This window comes from Botrytis deweyae (assembly GCF_014898535.1).
Source record: "Botrytis deweyae strain B1 chromosome Unknown BDEW_008, whole genome shotgun sequence".
Taxonomy (NCBI): domain Eukaryota; kingdom Fungi; phylum Ascomycota; class Leotiomycetes; order Helotiales; family Sclerotiniaceae; genus Botrytis; species Botrytis deweyae.
This window is the reverse complement of record NW_024066215.1, coordinates 186,398-207,500: the sequence shown is the minus strand read 5'-3', so window position 1 is coordinate 207,500 and position 21,103 is coordinate 186,398. Positions and strand designations below refer to the sequence as shown.

At 43.5% G+C, this 21,103-nt stretch overlaps 7 protein-coding genes across 7 annotated transcripts; 4 read left to right on the top strand and 3 right to left on the bottom strand.

Annotated features, from left to right (window-relative positions):
* Positions 1–115: 115 nt before the first annotated feature.
* Positions 116–1,709, bottom strand: EAE98_004254 (uncharacterized protein; the record flags this gene model as incomplete). Its single annotated transcript, XM_038951874.1, has 3 exons — positions 116–747; positions 804–1,553; positions 1,613–1,709. 3 exons carry the CDS (start codon positions 1,707–1,709, stop codon positions 116–118), a joined length of 1,479 nt encoding a protein of 492 aa, XP_038811410.1.
* Positions 1,710–4,955: 3,246 nt separating this feature from the next.
* Positions 4,956–7,837, top strand: EAE98_004253 (uncharacterized protein; the record flags this gene model as incomplete). Its single annotated transcript, XM_038951873.1, has 2 exons — positions 4,956–5,042; positions 5,093–7,837. 2 exons carry the CDS (start codon positions 4,956–4,958, stop codon positions 7,835–7,837), a joined length of 2,832 nt encoding a protein of 943 aa, XP_038811409.1.
* A 602-nt stretch (positions 7,838–8,439) lies between these two features.
* EAE98_004252 (uncharacterized protein) lies at positions 8,440–10,857 on the top strand (the record flags this gene model as incomplete). Its single annotated transcript, XM_038951872.1, has 3 exons — positions 8,440–8,504; positions 8,562–10,449; positions 10,504–10,857. 3 exons carry the CDS (start codon positions 8,440–8,442, stop codon positions 10,855–10,857), a joined length of 2,307 nt encoding a protein of 768 aa, XP_038811408.1.
* A 1,166-nt stretch (positions 10,858–12,023) lies between these two features.
* Positions 12,024–13,136, top strand: EAE98_004251 (uncharacterized protein; the record flags this gene model as incomplete). Its single annotated transcript, XM_038951871.1, has 1 exon — positions 12,024–13,136. One exon carries the CDS (start codon positions 12,024–12,026, stop codon positions 13,134–13,136), a length of 1,113 nt encoding a protein of 370 aa, XP_038811407.1.
* A 533-nt stretch (positions 13,137–13,669) lies between these two features.
* Positions 13,670–15,321, bottom strand: EAE98_004250 (uncharacterized protein; the record flags this gene model as incomplete). Its single annotated transcript, XM_038951870.1, has 3 exons — positions 13,670–13,861; positions 13,924–14,486; positions 14,538–15,321. 3 exons carry the CDS (start codon positions 15,319–15,321, stop codon positions 13,670–13,672), a joined length of 1,539 nt encoding a protein of 512 aa, XP_038811406.1.
* Positions 15,322–16,073: 752 nt separating this feature from the next.
* Positions 16,074–18,099, top strand: EAE98_004249 (uncharacterized protein; the record flags this gene model as incomplete). The annotated part of the gene is made up of 2 exons (XM_038951869.1): positions 16,074–16,139; positions 16,198–18,099. The coding sequence occupies 2 exons, from the start codon at positions 16,074–16,076 to the stop codon at positions 18,097–18,099; spliced, it is 1,968 nt and encodes a 655-aa protein (XP_038811405.1).
* Positions 18,100–18,359: 260 nt separating this feature from the next.
* On the bottom strand, positions 18,360–20,845 carry EAE98_004248 (uncharacterized protein). Its single transcript, XM_038951868.1, has 2 exons — positions 20,047–20,845; positions 18,360–19,973 (listed from the first exon to the last, which is right to left on the bottom strand). The coding sequence occupies exons 1-2, from the start codon at positions 20,104–20,106 to the stop codon at positions 18,834–18,836; spliced, it is 1,200 nt and encodes a 399-aa protein (XP_038811404.1). The 5' UTR covers positions 20,107–20,845; the 3' UTR covers positions 18,360–18,833.
* Positions 20,846–21,103: the final 258 nt, after the last annotated feature.

Sequence of the window (21,103 nt, the reverse complement as noted above, 5' to 3'; positions counted from 1 at the left end):
TACCGACCATCCATACCACCGACCAACCTAACCTAACCTCCATATTCCCATCTCCTTTGCTCCCAACCAACCAGTTAATATTTATACAAGACAAATCAAGAAATCTCTCCATCTCTCAAATTGCAACTCCAACGCTATCTCTTCCATGTCCATGTCCATAAGCCATACTCCATCTAGCCTCCTCACCCTTCTCACTCCCACCGAATGTTCTCGCGCCATCTCTACTTGGTGGCGCGACCTGCAACCCCTTACTATCCGCGCTAATTCTCACTTCATGCCCCAATCCCCGTGCGTATCTAGCTCCATATCCTAGACTTGGACTATCACTCCAACTCGTCGCTTCGTAATCTTCATTGCCATCAATCTCACTTTCGATACTACTCACACTACTCACACTGTGTGGGTTATGGATTTCTTTGACTTCGATGCATTGATAAAAGCCATCTCTAGAGGTTACGGGTCTGGGAGTGTTGGTAACGGAATCGAGAGACATGTGACGGGAGTGTTGTTGTTCGGAACCGGATGGGAATAACCAGGAGGAGACTCGCGATAGAGATTTCCTTCGATTTGTAATTTGAGGTGTTTGGAGAACCAATGGAAGAGGGGGAGGTAATGGACGTTCTTTAAGAAGTTTAGGTGCGTGAAGAGAAGAGTCTAGGGATTTCATGCGGCGAGGACGAGAGGGTGCGGTCTGAGGGCGATGATCGACATGGTGGAGTGGAAGCTCGGTGATGGGTGGCATGGGTTCTTCGACTTTGTTAGCATTTTCGCATTAGAACATAATGATGTAATGAGAGATCTACCTGTGAACTCCGAGTATATACTCTCACGTCTTTCATGTCGACTCTCAGCTCGGCTTGCACGACTTACTGGTCGACTGGCTAGATAAATACTACGTCTCTCGATAGCGTCATCAAGTTCTTTTAACTTTTTATCCAATTCCATATTCTCTAGCAATGCAGACTTTACTCTCTCGTATGCAAGTGGTTCCGTATTTGCTCTCAATCGTGTAGGACGTTCGTGAGGTAAATCACTTGACAAAGCATTCAACAACTCCTCAGTATTCATCGATCTCCTTTCCATAACTGTCGACAGAACTGGTTTTCTAGGTACCCTAAATTCCAATGCCGACTCGCTTCTCATATGAACCAAAGGACGATTCTTCGTGTCTTCATTGAAGTGAGGTCCAAATTCAGGCAAGGGCGATAATCGATTTCCTGGTAAGTATATGCTCAATTCTAACGGTCGCAATTTCGGTTCTTTCCTCAGTACGACTCGTTCGGGCTCTCTCACATAGCTCGTTTCCGTATGATGTTGGAAGTTATATGGCGCACTAATCACCATTCGATTTGACGCACGAGATGATAAATTTCTTTTCAAAGTAAAGCTGCTTGCACGACTTGACGTCCTCGATCGAGTTCTCGCCCATTCTTTTCCTCTAGTTTCTGGTCTTTCAAAAGCAGATGCTGTTGGCGGCCTTTCTGGAGGTTGTGATAATGGGGGAGATATTAATTGAGGTTGCCCATTTATTATTCGCATTGATTTCTCTGGTTCTTGATGTTTTGTTAGAACTCATACTTGCTGACTTGAGCATTGTGATTTGTTTGCTTACCAGAGCTCTCCACATCTTCCCCCGCCGCACAACAATTGATAGAAGAAGTTAACCATGCCATTTGCGCATCAGTGAGAAACCTGCTCAAAGATTGCATGACCACGACTTCATACCGAACACAATCTGAATTAAATGTAAAAAGAGAAAAGGACAAGAGACAAGAGACAATAGAAAACGAGAGTGAGAATATTTCCAAAGGGAAAAAAAACGGGAAACAACCAAGTGTAAAGCTAAGAGAGCATCATTGCGAAAGTATAGATGAGATATGAAGAATGTGATAACTCTATCTTAATGATTGGTTATCTAGGCATAAATGGGACCGTCGCACCAGACAGTCAAAGATCGAGACGCCGGAAAAAGCCTATTCGAAATTGAAAGGCAAAGGCACACCAAATTTGAGTTTCTTCGCAGCGGGTAAATATTGCATTGTGAGGCTTGAGATGGGTGTAGATGACCCATGATTATTCCACATTGCCCATGATTACCCATGATTACCCTATGGCGTGCAGATGCATGCTCACACTTGCTTGCAGTTACGCACAATTGTTTCTGTTGGTGCGTGGTGATAGGTTGTGATGAGATGGAGTGGGCGGGGTTGGAAGGGGAGATAGACCGCTAGATTGACTATTGGGCGGCAAATTTACCCAGTTAATTGAAAGGATTTGCCCCGACAGGAATGGTCTCTTGACATTTTGCTCACATTTTGGGATACTTTGATGGACTTTGATGGACTTTGGGTGGACTTGAAAGGAATGGAAGGATTGAAATTTGGATGGGATGGCTGTGAAAATAATTCAAGCAATTCTATTCTTTCTGTACCTTGCAGGACGGACTAACCTTTGTACTAATGCAAGAAATCATTTGAAGCTATTAAAAGAGATCTACAACAATACATGTATCTACCAGCTACCTAGCTATGTTTCTAGGTTTAAAATGCATAATCTGGTCGTTCAATAGACGTTCCTGTGATGAAGAAATCCGTGCGTTTTGACATCGAGGACGATCCGGCAGAGTAACCTAGATGTGATGAGATTTCCACACGATGTGATGTGTATTTTTAGTTTCTTATCACTTTGAAAGCTCAAGCTAAATGTTGGGATCTACCAAGTGACGCAAAGTGTGATGGTGGCTCATTATTCAAATATAATGTTGATGATCATCAGGTAGTGGTATATGCTAACTGTGTTTACAATGAAATGATACATTACCAACGCTTGATATCATCATTGCCATCGAAGAGGTAATGTAAGATTGGAAGGAATGAGAAGGATTTTGGTATGTGAGTAGCATGCCGTAAAATAGTCTTTCTGAGTAATACACGGGAGCGATTGTGTATCATACATCGTGTATCGTGCATCGTGTATCATGTATCATGTATCGTGTACCATGGATTTATATAATTGTATTGATCCCATTTGTTCGACTCAGAATGAGACAGAATGTTGCCATTAGATCTTTCGCCATCTTTCCTATCTTTGGAGTGGCACGGTAGCGACGCGGGGGATGTGTATCTGACACACGTGGTGATTAATCTCTGATTGTTGGTCGAGAAAGTCTTGGAAAAGCATGAATTAGGTAGGTCAGTAAAAGTCTGTTTATGTATGTGTGAAGACGAGAAGGGGAGGTAGGTAAGCTAAGATACGCTCTCTTCCTCTCATTCACCAACCAACAATCTGTTTCTGAGGATACCGTAATGTTCCACTGAGAAGAGCAGCCAAATGTGAATACCGGCTCCGCCGAGCTTAGAAGTATATAACATAGTAAGCACTCCGATTATAAATCTCACTCGCATACCATCCGTATATGCCACCATACTGCACACTACGAGTAAGAACAACTCAATAATGGATGCGACGTGTTTGAAAGCCCTTGCTCATGTAGGAGTTGTCTTCTAGAACGCCATAGATCCTGACTGTACATGCTTACTATAGTAATGCCTAATATTCATCACACTCAGGATTCGGTATGGTGGTCGCCGGAAGCTTGAACACATCAGCTTAAAGCTTAGGATTCGTAAGTTCGTTCTCATTCTTCCGAAGAATCAATTTTGCAAACCTCAGTATCTGTCGGCAATCTTGACCAACAGCTTTTTCGTTGAAAAGAGACTCGAGAGACCTTTTGCAATGCGCGGTAGTGATTGATAGTCATCTTGTGCCTTGTCCAGCTGGCTGTTGTTGGATACTTTCCCATCAAATCAAATAGATCATGCTGAGAATGATTTTTAAACAGTCGTATCGTAATTACGCAGTAGAACAGAGCGAATATCTGACTATCATAGGTGGTGTGATCTCGTATATATTCACCATATGAGCCACCGACAATTGGATTTAGATGGAGACCTCGAGGGATGGTATGTTATGGAGATCAAATGTTGAAGGCGCAATTCCATGATTGAAGACAGAGGGAGAGATCTTAATAGATTCGGTGACATGGAAACCAACTGTTAAATAACTCAACTACCATCTCCTTTGATTCGGTCGACAGGTACAGAAATGATAAAAATGGAAACACGATGATCAAGTACAGAATCCTATTGGTACTCGAATTGTCCGATGTGGCTAGGGCTTAGGGGGGCTGATATAAGGCTACTGCGCGAGATCGGGAAGCTTAATTTGGCTACGGACCCCTTTTGTGCCAGCAAATTCAAGCAAGTCCCTTACCATGTTTGAACGAGAGACTTTGTTTGGCTAATTATATTCTCAAAAACCCCTCATAATGTATGAATTTGGGGGCCATGTTTGAGAAAACCTTTGGGTTTATTGCGTTCTATTGGTCCCGTACGGCAATGTTTACTCGTGCTGACCCCTCATTATGGCGCAGATGCACAGGACCAGCGCAGACGTTGGGGGATTCAAGTGGATCGATCTAATGTCTAGAACTCAAGTAACTGGTATCGTGAAATACAGCACGGAGTCCCTGATCGTTCTTAAAGGAAGTCACAAGTGCCATGTTTCGTTCTTGCTGTACTGCTGTACTCGACACCTCGATCATTCCTTACTTTTCTTAGCACTTGATTTGACTTGAGTGTTTCAACAAAAGATCATTTTTTATATTTACAAGTCTGTCATTTTTATGTTCCCTCTCATTGCTTTCATATTTCTTTATGATTCACGGCTCTATTATATGTAAATACTTGCTCCTACACACAGACGCTCTTTGCTTTTGGCACCACCTTGTGAGGAAAGCAGAGGATGTGTATGCATCTCTGAATTCACCACTGCTAATATGCATGATCATATATAACAGTTCAACAATTTCACTATTTCTTGGACGGTTCAGGGCTCCATAATCATGGGATTGAAACCAACTTCTAACACATCTCGATTTTTTGAACACCTTTCTAATGTATCTTTACACTGCCCTACTCGGGCTCATAAGTGGAGCGGTAGCTCAGTCTACTGTAGATTATTCACGATATGTCCTCACATCAGTAAGTTGATACGATACCCAGTACCGGAGTTTACCTAATGTACTTTCTAGAATGGCGAGGCCAGTGGAGGCAATACTTTCCCTGGAGTTTCTTTACCTTTTGGTATGGTCAAGCTTGGGCCTGACATGTTTACGGGAAGTGATAGTTATTCTGGAGCTGCATTGAATGGTAACTTTACCGGATTCTCTATGATGCACGAGAGTGGAACTGGAGGATCACCGAAATATGGTGTTGTCTCACAGATGCCAATACTTGGGAACATAACCAACCCACTGGCCAATCTGAATGATACTCGGGCCTCTGCCGATATCACATCGGTAGGATACTACAAAGCTTCGCTGGGAAGCAACATCACTGTCGAATTGTCGGCAACAAGTCGTGCGGGCTTTTATCAGTACACATTCCCAGAGGGTAAAGGCACCCCAAACGTAGTTGTTGATGTGTCTCATGTATTACCATCCTATCGAAAACAAGGCCTTTCCCAGAATTACCTTGGCGGGAATATTACTGTGCTAGAGGATGGGCATTATGAAGGATTTGGTGATTATAACAATGGATGGAATATGGCACCTGACTGGAGAATATACTTTTGTGGCTATTTCGAAAGTCCAGCGACATCAAAGACATTTATCGGAATGAGCCTAAGTGGAAGCGCAGTTGCGAGTTATGGTACAGAAAAATCTGCTTCTTCCAAAACTCGACTAGGAGCCATATTCAGTTTCAACACTACAACGGTAGTCTCCAGAGTAGGAATATCTTTTATATCATCAGCCCAGGCTTGTGGAAACGTCAATTCACAGATACCTTCTGGTGCAACGCTCTCCACCTTGACCAACGATGCGAAAAGTGTCTGGAACACCGAAGTATTATCCAAAGTCACGACTACCGAGACCAATAAAACAAGTTTGCAGTTATTGTATAGCTCCCTATATTTCATGCACTTACTACCATCCAACCGGACCGGGGAAAACCCACTCTGGACTTCATCAGAGCCATACTATGATGATATCTTTACAACTTGGGACCTATTTCGGTGTACCTTTTCGTTGCTTCATATACTTCAGCCAGTAGCATATGAGGAGTATATTCGATCACTGATTGACATATTTCGATTTGAGGGTTATATGCCAGATGCGAGGTCCTCGAACTTCAATGGTGCAATACAAGGGGGGTCGAATTCCGATAATGTGCTAGCTGATGCCTATATAAAGGGAGTGAGAGGGGCAGTGAATTGGACAACTGGATACCAAGCTATGGTCAAAAATGCTGAGGTTACCCCAGCTAATAACAACGATCCTCGAGATAATTCATCTTCGACGAAAGAAGGTCGTGGAGCCCTTCCCGATTGGTTACAGTATGGGTATATTACACCAAAATATGGCCGATCTGTGTCTCGAGCTGTCGAGTATTCTTTTAACGACTTTTCCCTTTATCAAGTAGCGAATGGGTTAGGAATAAAAGACGACGCAACTAAATACTTGGAGAGATCTCGTAATTGGGTAAACCACTGGAACCCGAATGCTACTTCTCTAGGGTTTAATGGGTTTCTCGTTCCTAGAAGTACTTTAGGATTTATCAAACAGGACCCACTCTCGTGTGGTGGATGTTATTGGGGAGATGCTTACTATGAAGCACTCCCTTGGGAATATTCCTTTAATATGCATCATGACATGAACACACTGATCGCATTATCAGGTGGACCGTCAACCTTCGTCAATCGTCTTGATACCATGTTTAAACCTGGAATCAATACCTCTGGGCGCTCTTCAGCATTTAACAATACGATCTTCAACCCAGGCAATGAGCCATCGTTCACCACACCTTACTTGTATAACTACGTAGGAAGACAAGATTTGAGTGTGATGCAATCTCGATACATTGCAAAGTCATATTACTCACCTACACCTGGTGGATTACCAGGGAATAGTGATGCTGGCGCAATGGAATCATGGTTAATCTGGAATATGCTTGGTTTATACCCTATGGTAGGGCAAACGACCTTCTTGATTGGCAGCCCATGGTTCGCCAACACAACCATTCAACTTGGTGGCGGGAAAACACTTGCTATGACCACTGTTGATGGCTCGGAGTCCTCCTTCTACGTACAATCCCTCAAAGTTAATGGAAAACCATGGAATCAATCATGGCTTACCTGGAACGATGTCTTTGCGAATGGTGGGACAATGGATTTTGTTCTTGGACCTCAACCCTCCAATTGGACAACGGGACCAGCACCACCAAGTCCAGCGAGCATGGTCAGCGATACTGCCAATCCCAACAGTATTCTGACACCGGTACCCACAGCTCCCGATCCTAAGTCTCATCATAGTACTGAAAGAGAGAGAAGAAAAGCAATGCTGAGAGAGATAGCTTTTGTGATCCTACCTGTAACTGTGGTAACAATTTCCTGCGCAGGAATTTGGTATTGGCGAAAAAGAAATGCTACAGTGAAAGGAGATGTTGATGATCAAGAAAAGGGGCCCAAACAGAAGGGTGTGTTTGTACGAGAAAATGAACATAGTAGCCAAAACTACAAACAAAAGTTTTTGAGATGGATGGGGTGGAGACCAATGGGTGCTCCAAACGGTGATTTGAAGAGATCAATCACTACAAAGAATGGCCTTGAGAGTATCAGTGAAGATACTATGGTTGATGTGAGAGAATCAGACAACCAAATTCCTGGAAAGGTACCTATGATTAAAGTAAAAGGATTTCATGAAACTTCATCTGAAGAAGCTCTTGAACCTTGGACGCCTTCTGGAACCAACAGAAGGATATTCGATGAGAGGATCTAGGCTATAAATGAATAACGAAAACAAAAGCTGTAGGATATACTAGATGATTAGACATAGATTTAGAATATAGAAAGACTATAGATTTGTATAAGAGCACATACTTCATATTTTCCAATACAATTATATTCACCAGAGTGAATTGCCGGTTTTCTCTTCTGGTATCAACCAATTGATTGTCAACCAACTGTCAATTGTTGTAGTATTCACCCCTTATTTCAATATAATTTGTGCTAGGGTGTAGAGAGTTGTATATTCAAACATAGAAAAGATATATATATTGATTTGAAAAGTGTCTAGAACAACAGTTGTGTTTGGTTAACATCATTTCTACTCGATGAATTTCCTTGATAGTTGCTTGTACAGAGGTGATTAGGCACTCGGATCACCCTAGTGAGCTCGGACCACAATAGAGCTTCCAGTTTCCCAAAAGTTTAACTTCCCCGAGGCGATTCAATAATTTATTCCCAAAGACAAACTGTTTGTGCAGACAGTCATGAATTTATGATTGCGAATCAATAATTTTCCTGAAAACGAATTGATACAAAGAACTAGGAATATACCTTTCAACAGCATATTGCAACAAAAAGAATCCCATTTTCAAGATGTTGTTTCCAGAAGAAGATGCGGGAGAATTGAAGAAATGGATCATCAAGAGACTTGAAAATACGTATGTTCAGCTTCAATTTCCGTCATCCCATAGATATGATATTAATTTTCTTTCTAGATCAGATGCAGATGCAGATGTTCTTGCCGATTATGTTCTCGCTTTATTGCGACATGATGGAGATGTCAATACAGTTCGACAACTTTGCATGGCTGAAATTCCCGATTTCTTGAAAGAGGATACATCAATTTTCGTACGAGATGTCTTCGATGCCCTCCAATATAAGACTTACTTGAGTGGTGGACCTCCTCGTCGTGATTCGCAACAATTCGCGCCACCTACCGGACCGTCAGCTCCAGCTTTCAATAACCAAAATATGGGAGCTGCGATGGGCCATCAAAACGGTTCCCGAAAGCGCGCATTTGACGGACGAGGCGATGGAGATTCTCAAATGTATATGGGGGGTGGAGACCAGAATTCGCGCGCATATAAACAACCTCGAAGAGGTGGCGCGGCAGGACGTGGAGCTTTCGACAATTTCAATAATGGCAGAGGAGGATTTCAAGGTCGTCCACAACATATGCAAATGCCTAATGCGCAATTCATGCCTAACATGCCTAACATGCCAGGTTCTCCAACAGGCTTACCTCCTCTCGATCCAAACAATCCAATGGCAGCTCTTCTTGCTATGCAGCAAGCTATGGGTGCGATGGGTATGCCTCTTCCACAGGGTATGCCAGGATTTCCTCCCAACGGAGCTAATCAAAGTAGAGGGCATCCAGGTCCAACGGGCCAGAGGAAACAAAGATGTCGGGATTACGACCAAAAGGGATTTTGCGCGCGAGGAAATACTTGTATGTTCGAGCATGGTCAAGATTCGATATATGTTCCTGGAGGTGCTGGCAAACCTACAGACGAGTACGATCCAAGCAATGCGTCGCTTATGACCGGCAATCAGAACCTGAATGACAACAGCCAACGACCAGCACCATACAGCGGCTTTGAAAACAACCGTGGTGGTATGGGACGTGGCAGAGGACAGTCTATGGGCAGAGGTGGATCGCAAATGCACTCTAATAGAGGCCCGAGACGATCAGAGTTCTCATCAGATCGAGCAAACTATAACAAGAATAACACTACAATCGTAGTGGAGCAAATTCCAGAAGACAAGTTTTCAGAGGAAACCGTTCGAGAATTTTTTACTCAATTCGGTAACATAAAGGAGGTAGACATGAAACCATATAAACGGTTGGCTCTGATCACATTTGATGACTGGAACGGGGCGAATGCAGCATACAACTCACCTAAGGTTATTTTTGATAACAGATTTGTAAAGGTCTATTGGTTCACAAATAATGAAGCGCTTCCAAAGCCTCCTGCTAACGGATCATTTAATGGCACAAATCGTAACGGTACATCAGGCTCAGTCCCTGCAAGAGAGTCGGATGAACCTCAAATTGATATCGAAGAATTCGCGAAAAAGCAGCAAGAAGTACAGAAAGCTCACGAGGAAAAAATGAAGAAGAAACAGGAAATGGAAGCTACTCGTAAGGAGCTGGAAAGACGTCAAGAAGAGCTTCTGAAAAATCAAGCCGAGGAAAAGAGAAAGTTGATGGAAAGACTTGCAGCCAAGTCTGGTAAATCTGTATCTCCAGGCATCAATGCAGAAGGTGGTTCTCCTGCGCCCGCACCTTCATCTCAAACAGAAGCCTTGAAGAAACAACTTGCAGCTTTAGAGGCGGAAGCTCAATCTTTAGGTTTACCGAGTCTGGATAGCCCTCTTTCTGATGATACATGGGGCGGGCGAGGTCGCGGACGTGGTGGTTATAGAGGAAGAGGTACTTTTGCTCCACGTGGTTTTCGAGGTGGTTTCAGGGGACGTGGCGGCGCTCCTTTTGGTGGTGCTCCAGCTCGTTACAATCTTGATAACCGAACAAAGAAGATTGCCGTTAGTGGTGCCGACTTTACAAATCCTCAGACGGACGAGAGCTTGAGAGAGCATCTTCTGGTATGATTTCCTTTTTTTCCCTATTTTCGTCGATGTGTACTAATACATTCATAGGGTATTGGTGAATATACCGAACTCACAAATACACCAAGCGGTTGTCAGATTACTTTCAAAGATCGTCACACGGCTGAGAAATTCATGTATGGTCTTCAGAACGGCGAAATTCCATCGGTAGGAAAGGTTGAACTATCATGGATTCAAACGCCTCTGCCACCAGTTACATTGCCAAGCACCCAGAACTCAACCGCGGGTGGTAATACAGAATCAGATTCCAAGATGGAAGGTGGTATGGAAGGTGATGCCATGGCACAAGATTCTAATTTGATGGGTATGAGTGGACATGGTGGTGAGAGGGACATGCAAGAAAACATCGATTATGATGTTGCGGGTGATGACGATTGGCAGTAGATTGATGAATCAGTCGATTATGCTGAAATCGAGAAACGGGTTAGGCGGATGAAGAAGCATATTCAATGAACTCAGGATTCAATGATTGTATAATGAAGAGCGTAAATCTTTCTTGTACGAATTTGGCATTTTTGTAATAATAACTCGAGAACGAGAGATGGAGAGATGGAGAGATGGAGCAAAAAATACCTAGGCGGGCAGTGAATGCACATAAGAGATGCCTTTATCATGAGAGAAGATATCCAACTCAAGTCATATGCAATTCGGCATACAGAAGAATCTTCTTGAGGACCAGAACTATGCGTACAAATACATGATTAGAGGCATCATGAATATGGATATTACAGGAGCAAGCTATGATAAAATCTTACTCCAAAGATTCCAACATCAAAATATCGATCGAGTGTACTTTTATTATAACTTAACTGTGAGAAAATTTCTCCTTCTCTTTTCTTCATTGATATACTAGGTACCTAGGTATTGTAAACCGTTGAATCGTGGAAATATATATGGATAGATATATAGTATAATCGTACGAATATTCATTCTATAGTATTAATCGATATTATATTTACCATTTTAAAAGTATTACTTACTTTACTTTACTATATGTATGTTACGAAAAATTTGAAGTAAAGAAAAATGATGTATTTAAATTGTAGGGATGGATCGTGAATTATGTTTTGTTTTATAGGTAGATACCTTGATAGATAGATAGGTATAATGTCGCTTATATTATTTACTCCTTTGCTCGTCTTCATAATGTCCACGGGTTTTTGTACACACCAGAAGCTCAGTTCGTCAGTTCCGAGTCAGCCTATACATGTACGATATTCAAGCTTTTTATTCGCCATTGCGGGTTTTCAAAACCCACTTGTCGCTTTTTTGGGTCTAAGTGCAACCTAAGTGCTTGAAACGATTTTTTAGCTCCTAAGTGGAGTGGAGACGATCGATGGATGAGCGTTTTGACTAGCGAGACTAGGAGGTTGGAATTTCCTTAAGAGTTGATATGTCCACAGAAAAGACAGGGATATCATTACCAATTCTTAAAACGTCGATTATATGGGAGATATTTAATAATTTTTGCTTGGTAGATGAATAGATAAGTGAACATCTCATCTCATCTCTAAACCCCCTCTCCACATTTCATCAGCAAATTCCCAAAGATGAGACGAACCACCCGCAAAGCCCTCGTGCATCTCACGCTTTTCAGCAGCGCCCTCTTCCTCATCATCTACCTCAACCGCTCATCCAGCAATACCTCTTTTCCCTGGACCCGCATCCGGTACACGCACGATGCCTCATCCCGGAACATCCCCCTCCCCCCTCCCCACGGCATCTGTCCCGGGCTCTCCACCACCACCAAACCCGCTCTGATCGTCTCCCGCGTCGCCGCCGACGGCGACCCCAGCTGGCTGGATACCCTCAGCCACAAATATCACGTCTGCATCTACAATGTCGATTCCTCTGCTCTGCTGAAATCTTCTCAGAAAATCCTTCAGGTGCCCGCGAATCGCGCGCATGAAGCCATGCCCTATCTCACATTCCTCATTGACAATTACGAAAATGTTCCTGCGGCCGGCGCGGTCTTCGTCCATGGAAATCGCTTCCAGTGGCATAATGATCATCCCACGTACGATAATCTGGATCTGTTATCTCACCTTAATCTTGAAAGTGCGTTGGCGGAACATGGGTATCATAATCTGAAATGTGATTGGAGTCTCAGCACGTGTGGAGATAAAGCGGTCGCTCAAGGAAGTCTGGAGACGAGTATGCAAGCGTCGTTGCAGCCGTGGGATAAAAGAGCGGTTTCTGATGCGGCGATGCCGAAGGCGCTGAGAGTGTTGTTCGGCGAGGGGAAACAGTTGAGTAGAACAGATGTTGTGAGGAGTCAGTGTTGTGCACAGTTTGTCGTTTCGAGGAAAAGTATTTGGAAACATGAGAGAGAGGAATATGTAGCGCTGAGACAGTGGTTGTTGAATCCTAATGGGGCACCTAAAGATGATAAGGTAGCGGGCAGGATATTGAGTTATTTGTGGCACGTGTTGTTTTTGGAACAGGAAGGTGGTGAGGAGGGAATGGTGGATTTGGAAAGACTTAATAGACAGGCGTGTCCTAGTGCACAAAAATGCTATTGTCGACTCTACGGGAAGTGCGATTTAGATTGTAGGACGATGGGGACTTGTCGAGGACAGTATATATTGCCGAAAGATCTCAGGCTTCCGGAGGATTATGGAAAGCAGTTTGAGCATTTGGATGATCACTCGGATAGTCTTTGAAGTGTGAGAGTCGAAGATTTTGCATTTTGGATGGAGTTGGAGATTGAACATTTGTGTTTTGATAGAATATTAATCATTGAAAATACCTAGGAATGGTATACTCATTATTCAAAATAATGTATTGCACCTCTAAGAAATATAATATAAATACAATAATACTACATCAGAATCAGAATCAGACAACCGGACCAAATTCTGAGTCTCCCCTGAGAATATGTATTAGAAGCCGAGACACTGTATGTAAAGGGCTGCTGCACTTGGTATTTTATGTCAGAATTGAATTACAATTGTCGATAATCTCTTGTCAAAATGTAAGTTTAAGTGTCACAATACCACTACCAAAGATAGATAAATAAAAGCAGGTAAAATCAAAAATCTAGGATCAAGAAAAAGAACATTATTTCCTTCCCAATATCCACATAAAGTTATTGTACACCAGTGATTTTCCGATCATCCATAGATCGATTCATCAGCCCATCCATAAAACCGTCTTGCAGACATCATATCACGTAGTAAATTCATTTACCGCGCAATTACTCTTCATCAAATACCTCCTCAACTCTTGGTGCTAAATTTCGTTGTGTAGTTTCTCCGGTAGAAATCTGTGCTGTTGATCCTGTCGTGGTTGCCGATGCTGGAGCTGGTTGACCTGTCATTGCTGCTCCAATAGCGCTTGCACTGGCGGAGGCACTTGACTTAGACTTCTTCTTGCCTTTCTTCTTCTCCTATTGATCACGTTAGCTTTTCCTGCTCCACAACAAGATATTTCATGAGAAGGAGAACATACCTCTTGCCATCCCCAGACGGGTCTGAAACTGTCAAAGAATCCAACGTCCTCAAACAGATTTGGGTATAACCACAATCCAGGAGGTACTGCAAACATTGTAATACCAAACAGAATTAATCTGAAAATTGCCATCGCAAAGAACAATCCTAACAATCCAAGCATACCCATACTTAGATACCAAACACCCAATCTCATCTTCATTGGCCAAAGTGGGAACATGACAATTGCAAACACAATCGCTAATGCTCCAGCAGCGTATAATTTCTGTTTGATTTGTGCACCTTCATAAAGCCATACGAAATGAAGCTCTTCCTTGCATTCTTGCTGTTGTTCGATTTTGACAGTCCAAAGCCCTTTCACCCGCTTTGTGTTGTGAGCACCAGGGGCATGATCATGACCTTCATGAGGGTCGACTTTAGAAACACGAAGTGCAAGGAGAGAAAGTGGGAGAAGTTTGAAGCAATTTTCGAGAGAGGCGCGATCAGTAATTTCGGGGAGAAGTGGGTTCTTCTTGCGAGCTTTTTCATAAGCTGGTGATTGAATGGCTCGGAGAGCACGTTTCACTGTGATTGCATGTTAGAAAATAGTTCTAATATGGTAGTGAAAATGCTTACCTTTGAACATGTCCTTTCTCTGACCATTCAAGATACATGTTCTCGCTTTTAAGTCCTGACTCATCAAGAAGTTTGCGAGGGCAATAGCTGCTGGATTTGGAGGGCCTGGTTGAATTGGCTGAGGTTGCTGCTGCTGCTGCTGGGCCATTGCAGCTTCTCTTTGTTTCTGCTGTTGGGCCATTGCATCCGCCTTTATCTTTTCCACAAATTCGGGTACAGTCATACCAGCTTTTGCTGCATCTTGAGCCAATTTCTCCTTCATCGCCTGGACTTGTTCTGGAGATGGTGGTGGGCCTTGTTGTAAAGCTTGTTGCTGGGCTTGTTGCGCCTTAATCTTCGCTACAAATTCAGGTACAGACATTCCGGCCTTTTCGGCATCTTGAGCTAGTTGCTTCTGCATGGCCTGAATTTGTTCCGGAGATGGCTGTTGGCCTTGTTGTAGAGCTTGTTGCTGAGCTTGTTGCGCCTTAATCTTCGCTACAAATTCAGGTACAGACATTCCAGCCTTTTCAGCATCCTGAGCTAGTTGCTTCTGCATGGCCTGAATTTGTTCTGGAGATGGCTGCTGGGCTTGTTGAGCTTGTAGTCGGGCTTGGTTTTGCGCATTCATCTTTGCTATGAATTCAGGTATCGATAATCCTTGTTGTTGTGCCTGTTGAGCGATTTGCTGTTGCATCATCTGTATTTGTTCCGGACTTGGTTGTGAACCATCTGGTAATCTGAATTGAATCTGACCTAGTCCTGGTGGTGGTCCTTGTTGGGGATCTGCGTTTGGAGAATCCATGTTGGAAACTGTAAAAGCGAATACAATATGTAGTTGATGTAAGGGGGATTTCTACAGCAAAAATGTGGTTGAAGTGAGTGAATGAGTGAGTGCGTGAATCAGTGAATAAAGATTGATTAAACTTATCTGTCCAAATCTTTATTTTTAGTGTGGGTATAAATCGGGTTATACAGCCACACAATGTGGCGGACGCTAACAGGCACGATGGATGGATGGATGAGGTAAGCTGTACCTAGGTAACTCGTGAGGCATGCTGGCATGAACGGTGCACGGAGCTTCGGTGCACGGCTTGTTCAAGGCAGCAAGGGTAACATGATTTCCGAGCTTAGACAAGGAATGTGAGCATCAGCGCGGCATTCAGCAGCATTAGCGTCCTCAGGCATCCAAGCTACAGAATCGCCGAATCGAGCTCATCTCCTAAACCTCCTTCATCATCGAATCGGCTATCCGAAAAGAGCTAAAATGACAAAATGAAAAAAGAACTTCACATTTTTAGGTTCTATAACCTTTATCTAAACCTATTTCATCATCTGGAGTCTACTATAAGGATGATTGACCATTTCTATATTGGTTGAGCATAATCCTCTCCTTCTTTCATTCTTCTCTTGACTTCATAAAATACCCCTTGGTGACCGTTCACAAGCTATGACAGCATTCAGTCATTCGGATGCTTCGGATGGAAAAGAAAACAGAGGGGCAAAATTCGCAGTTATAATTGAGTAGAAGGCAGACATTGACACTCACTTTGTAAAATGAGTGAAAGTTATAAACCAGATAATGCTGCTTTACCGGAGTCTCCTTACGATATAGCATTTCTGGTGTGTTATGCTCTTCTGATCGGATCAACATGGGCACTCTTGCTAAATTATTTCCTAGTCACAAAGAGATTTGGGATTGAATATACCAATCAATTATGCTACGGCTCCTGGCATTTCTTTGACGGCCGCATGTTTCTCATTTCTCAAATATGAGGATAGTGATGCGGCTACTTGCATTTCCAACTTATTAGCCAATGGATTCCGGAGACTGGAAGTGGATTTATATTGGGATGAAGCAAGGCAATTATGGACTTTTTGTCCTGTTGCCGTACCAGTTTCGAGCTCGGATGTTGTCCCTACATCAACTCCAACATCGACGCTTTCATCCACCATAGCCAGTTTGACTTTAGCCCAGCAAACTACAGATTTGATTCCTAGGCAGAATGCAGCCACGAGTTCCATCATTCCTTCACCTAGTATGACAGATGTAGATGGTACATTTAGTTCAAGACCTACTTCCCATGGTGTGTCTGCAGCGAACGTAATAGCAAGCTCTCTCGAATCAACGCTACCTGTAGCCTCTGCAATCCCAAACACTTCGAAAAAATCGCTGTATAATATTGGAAGTTACACTTGTACTAATACTATCAGCTTACATTTGCTAACAAGTATTCTATTGGATTACATACAAGAAACACAAAATACGATTGATGCATATATGCTGATACTGACTCTCAATATCCACGCAGCAAAGACTGGCTCTAGCATTGATGACCCTGCCCCTCCGCCAACCGACCTTCCAGCTCCGTCAGAATCTTTAGAGTTCCTCTTCGCGGCAAATTTATCAGCATACATCTATACGCCAAATGATCTAAGGTCCAATCGGGCAAATTTAAATACATCTTGGTATCAAGTTATAGAAAGATATCGACCTGCTTTAGATTATTATACTACCGTCACGCAAGAATTCGGCATCATATCGACTGAAGATGGTTGGCCGTCAGAATCTTACATTGAGTTCTCTCAAGGCAAACGAATGCTTTTACAATTTGGCTCTGTGGATCCTCAAATGGAAAACTATAATTTCAGTGGAGATGCAGGGACTATCTTCCCCCCAAACTATCTCAGCAACCGCCGCGACAATGACACATTAGTCAGTGCTGATGGCGTAGTGGAAACCGGTTGCTTCCTTGTTAATGCCACCGAAGATGTTTCTCAAGTAAACTCATCCTGGGCAACCGCGGCAAACATACCCGGATTCGACTATCCCACAAACTCGAATTCCAACCTGACTTCTCTCCTCAACCTAACATCCTCTCTCACACAGTGTGGTATATCCCCAACCCTAAACACAACCCTTCTCAACACCACCGCCGACACCAACAACCTCCCCTACCAAAACTACACCTACTCCACCATCTGGTCCTGGGCCCCCTACGAACCCCGCTCCTCCAACGCCAGCGGCAGCGACAGCGACGACCCCCTCTTCCGCTGCGCCACTCTCCACCCATCCACCACCCACTGGCACGTAACCGACTGCTCCAGCAAACTCTACGCCGCCTGCCGCGCCCCCTCACAACCCTACAACTGGACCCTCACCACCTACCCCATCTCCTACTCCTACGCCGCGCAAGCCTGCCCCTCCCCCTACCTCTTCTCCGCGCCCCGCACCGCCCTCGAAAACGCATACCTCACCCAAACCGTCACAAACCTCTCTCCCGCCCGCGACCTCGACGCCGACGACCCGAAAATCTGGCTCGATTTTAATTCTCTCGATACGAAAAATTGCTGGACCACTGGCGGTCCAAATACCACGTGTCCGTATAGCGATGAAGAGGCCGACGATAATACGAGAGAGAGAGCCGTGATTGTGCCGTTGGTGGCGACGATTATCGTGTTGCTCATTTTTTTTCTCGTCCTGTGTGTGAATTGTGGGAAGGGCGTTTTGGGGAGGAAGAGTGAGGGGAAGAGGAGACGGAGGGTTAGAGAGGGTGCGGTGTATGAGGGGGTGCCGGCTTGAGGGCTGGGGATGGGGATGGGGAGTTGTGTATTTTTATTTTTATTTATGTTTCTTGTATAATTTGTATGTACTTATATATACCTGCTCGTTTTGTAAAGATTGTAATTATATTTAATTATAAACGATATAGGATATCGAGAGTTGGATTATAACTTTTTGTAATAGTTCAAACCAAAATTACCAGTAGATAATAAAATCCTTTTGAATATTTCTTTTGAATCTTTATGAATATCAAAATTACAATAGAGATAGAAGGGTTCATATGTATACTATCTATTGTAACATAGGTAGGTAGGTATACAATCATATCACATCATCATCACATAAAAAATTGAATTCCGCACTAATAGCAAACCGAATCAAAATATCCATTCCAACACCCTGCCCCATCAAACCAAAGAATCGTAAATCTCAGAATAAATTTATATGTCAATCGATCAATTTAGAGACAGTTAGATATGTCCACTACAATACGCCAACCTTAACCCGATTCCCCATTTGCCCTTGATCCCGACGCCATGCTTGTATTCCCAAACTGTGTTGCCTCCAAATTTACTGTTCCTGCAGCTAGCTAATTGTGATGGTTCCCATGGACTTTCTGTACGATATGACATCTAGTATATATCCGACGCCGAATGCAACTCCTACGCTTGCTATAGACCGCATGCTTTGTGAGTGAGTAGATGTTGTAGCTTCTCAATACGTGTTGGTAATGTATGAGTTGATACGAATGATTAATGGTGTACTTCATCTTCGCTTGCTAAGCTTCCGATTTCCGACCAGCTATCAGGTGTGACGATACCGTCATCTACACTCATGACATCGGCGTCACTGGTAGCGCCGCTTCTTGGGTGCCAGACTTCTTCGCCAGAACCAGCTAACGATGCGGAATCTGTTGGAGTAATCATTCCATCTCCATCAAGGGACTCGAGGGAGGAATAATCGGGATCGGAGATGGTGGGCGATGGGGGAGTAACTTGAGCGCTCTGGGTGGCGGTTGGAGTTGAAGGGCGTTCGTGAGGTGTGACAGGCAGAGGAGAATAAAAGCCAGTTGCGTTATCGGTATGATCGGCCCAGGCGTGAATGGATGCAAATGGATTTTCATTGTCTTGTGCTCTTGCAGTGTAAGTTGGCTCAGTTTCCAAATTTTCAAGGGTAGGTACAGAGACTGGTAGATCTGGGTTGAATGGTTCGGAAAGATCAACAAGCGTTTCGGCGTCTTCGTGGGCTATTGGTTCTGCTGGTGAGAGAGTGGAGGTACTTTGTCGAGAGCGGGATCGACTTCGGCCTTCGTGGCAACTGTATAATCCTTCAGAGTCCGATTCGTATTGTTCGCCGTCTCCGGGAGACATTAAACTTCTATCCATAGCTTGTTGTTCCTCGCTATCAATACCGTGCTCATCTGCAAATGGATTTGCGTAGATCGTCGATCGATTTAAACCTCGAACGCCGCGTCGATGGGTGAGACCCTCTTCAGCTTGACCATTCAAATCTGTACCAGTATTGTAAACGAAAGTGCCCTTCTCAGCATTAGGATCCTCTTGCAAGAAATCCTCAAAACTCGGCTTTCGACTCGGGTTTCCTGCTGGTCTCTTCTCATCCATCCTTTGCTCTTTTTCCATTCTTTCCATGCGTACTGCATTCCAATACATTAATTCCTCTCTCTGTTTTCTCCTGCTATCCTCATCGGCATCTACGCCCACTTCCGAAGCACTCTGCATAAAACCCTCTGCATCCTCAGGTCGGTTGAAACGGGGCTGTCGACTATTCGGATTGATTTCATCGCCAAGGGAATGTAATGCGACTGCGATTCTACGACGAACATCTTCAGCGAATTGTCGGGCTTGTGGTGATTCATATACTGCTATCGCCGCCTGTTGTTTCTATTAGTTCTTGAATTTCTTCGTTGTGCATTGCATGGATTCTGTAAAAAGAGGGGAAACTTACGCCTACAGCCACAGCAGCTATGATTACCGCACCTGAAACCAAAACGGGATGATTAGGCATGTTCCCTCAATAAACTTTGTGAGATAAGGGAAATGTATTGATGGAGAGATTGAAGGGAATCTCTCAGGGAGAAGGGAAGGATGAGAAAGTAGTGGGAATTTTGGGTATTGAAATGATAAATGGTTGCCTCTTATGAGGTTGCGTATACAAAAAACACCGCCACTACTTGCAGGGTTATCGGGTGATCTTCACCTATCACAGGATAAGAATTGGGGTGCTGTAACTTGTGTGTGTGTCGGGTGTGAATGAATATCACGGACTTAAATTGTGGCAATATGCCGTGCCGTACATTCATTGAGTAATTACTTACCTGGTGAAAACATGAAAGGCATTTTTGGAATTTATTTTGGGTTAATCAAAAAACTGGAAATTTGAATTACATGAAAACCTAGAGACAAAAAAAGAGAGAGAGAGAGAGAGAGAGAGAGAGGGAAACAATAGGTACAATATTAAGAGATGGATGGGACGTTTGTCGTTCTATATAAAGAGTCCTTTAGAGCAGAGGCAGACTCGGCAGACTAAAACGGAGCACGGAATGAATGATTTTGGTTTGACAAAAGAGGCGTCTAAGAGTTTGAGGGGAGAGGGGAGAGGGGAAGTAAACTCCACACTACTGTAAATAGTTGGAATTCGACTGTGCCGCTTGATAACCGCTCAAAGTAACACCCATGAGGAAGCTGGCAGCCCTGTCTTGTATGGTGGTATTGCCATTTGCACGCGATATTGAATTTCCCAATTAGACCGGCATACGACGGAAGAGAATGCGTAATACATGTCTAGGAGGTTTCAAAGTTCTCTCAATTCATCGACATATCCAATATTGAAGGGAAGAGGAAACAAAGCATTCCTTGCTTACGCCAACCATTAGCCATTTTTGGTTTCATACTGTTTGCGTGTTCTGGGGAGATTCGTCTATCGATTTCATCTATCTCGCATTGCATATGTACAATTGAGTTGGTGCACTACGTATGTACGGTACAGTACAATGACTACTTTT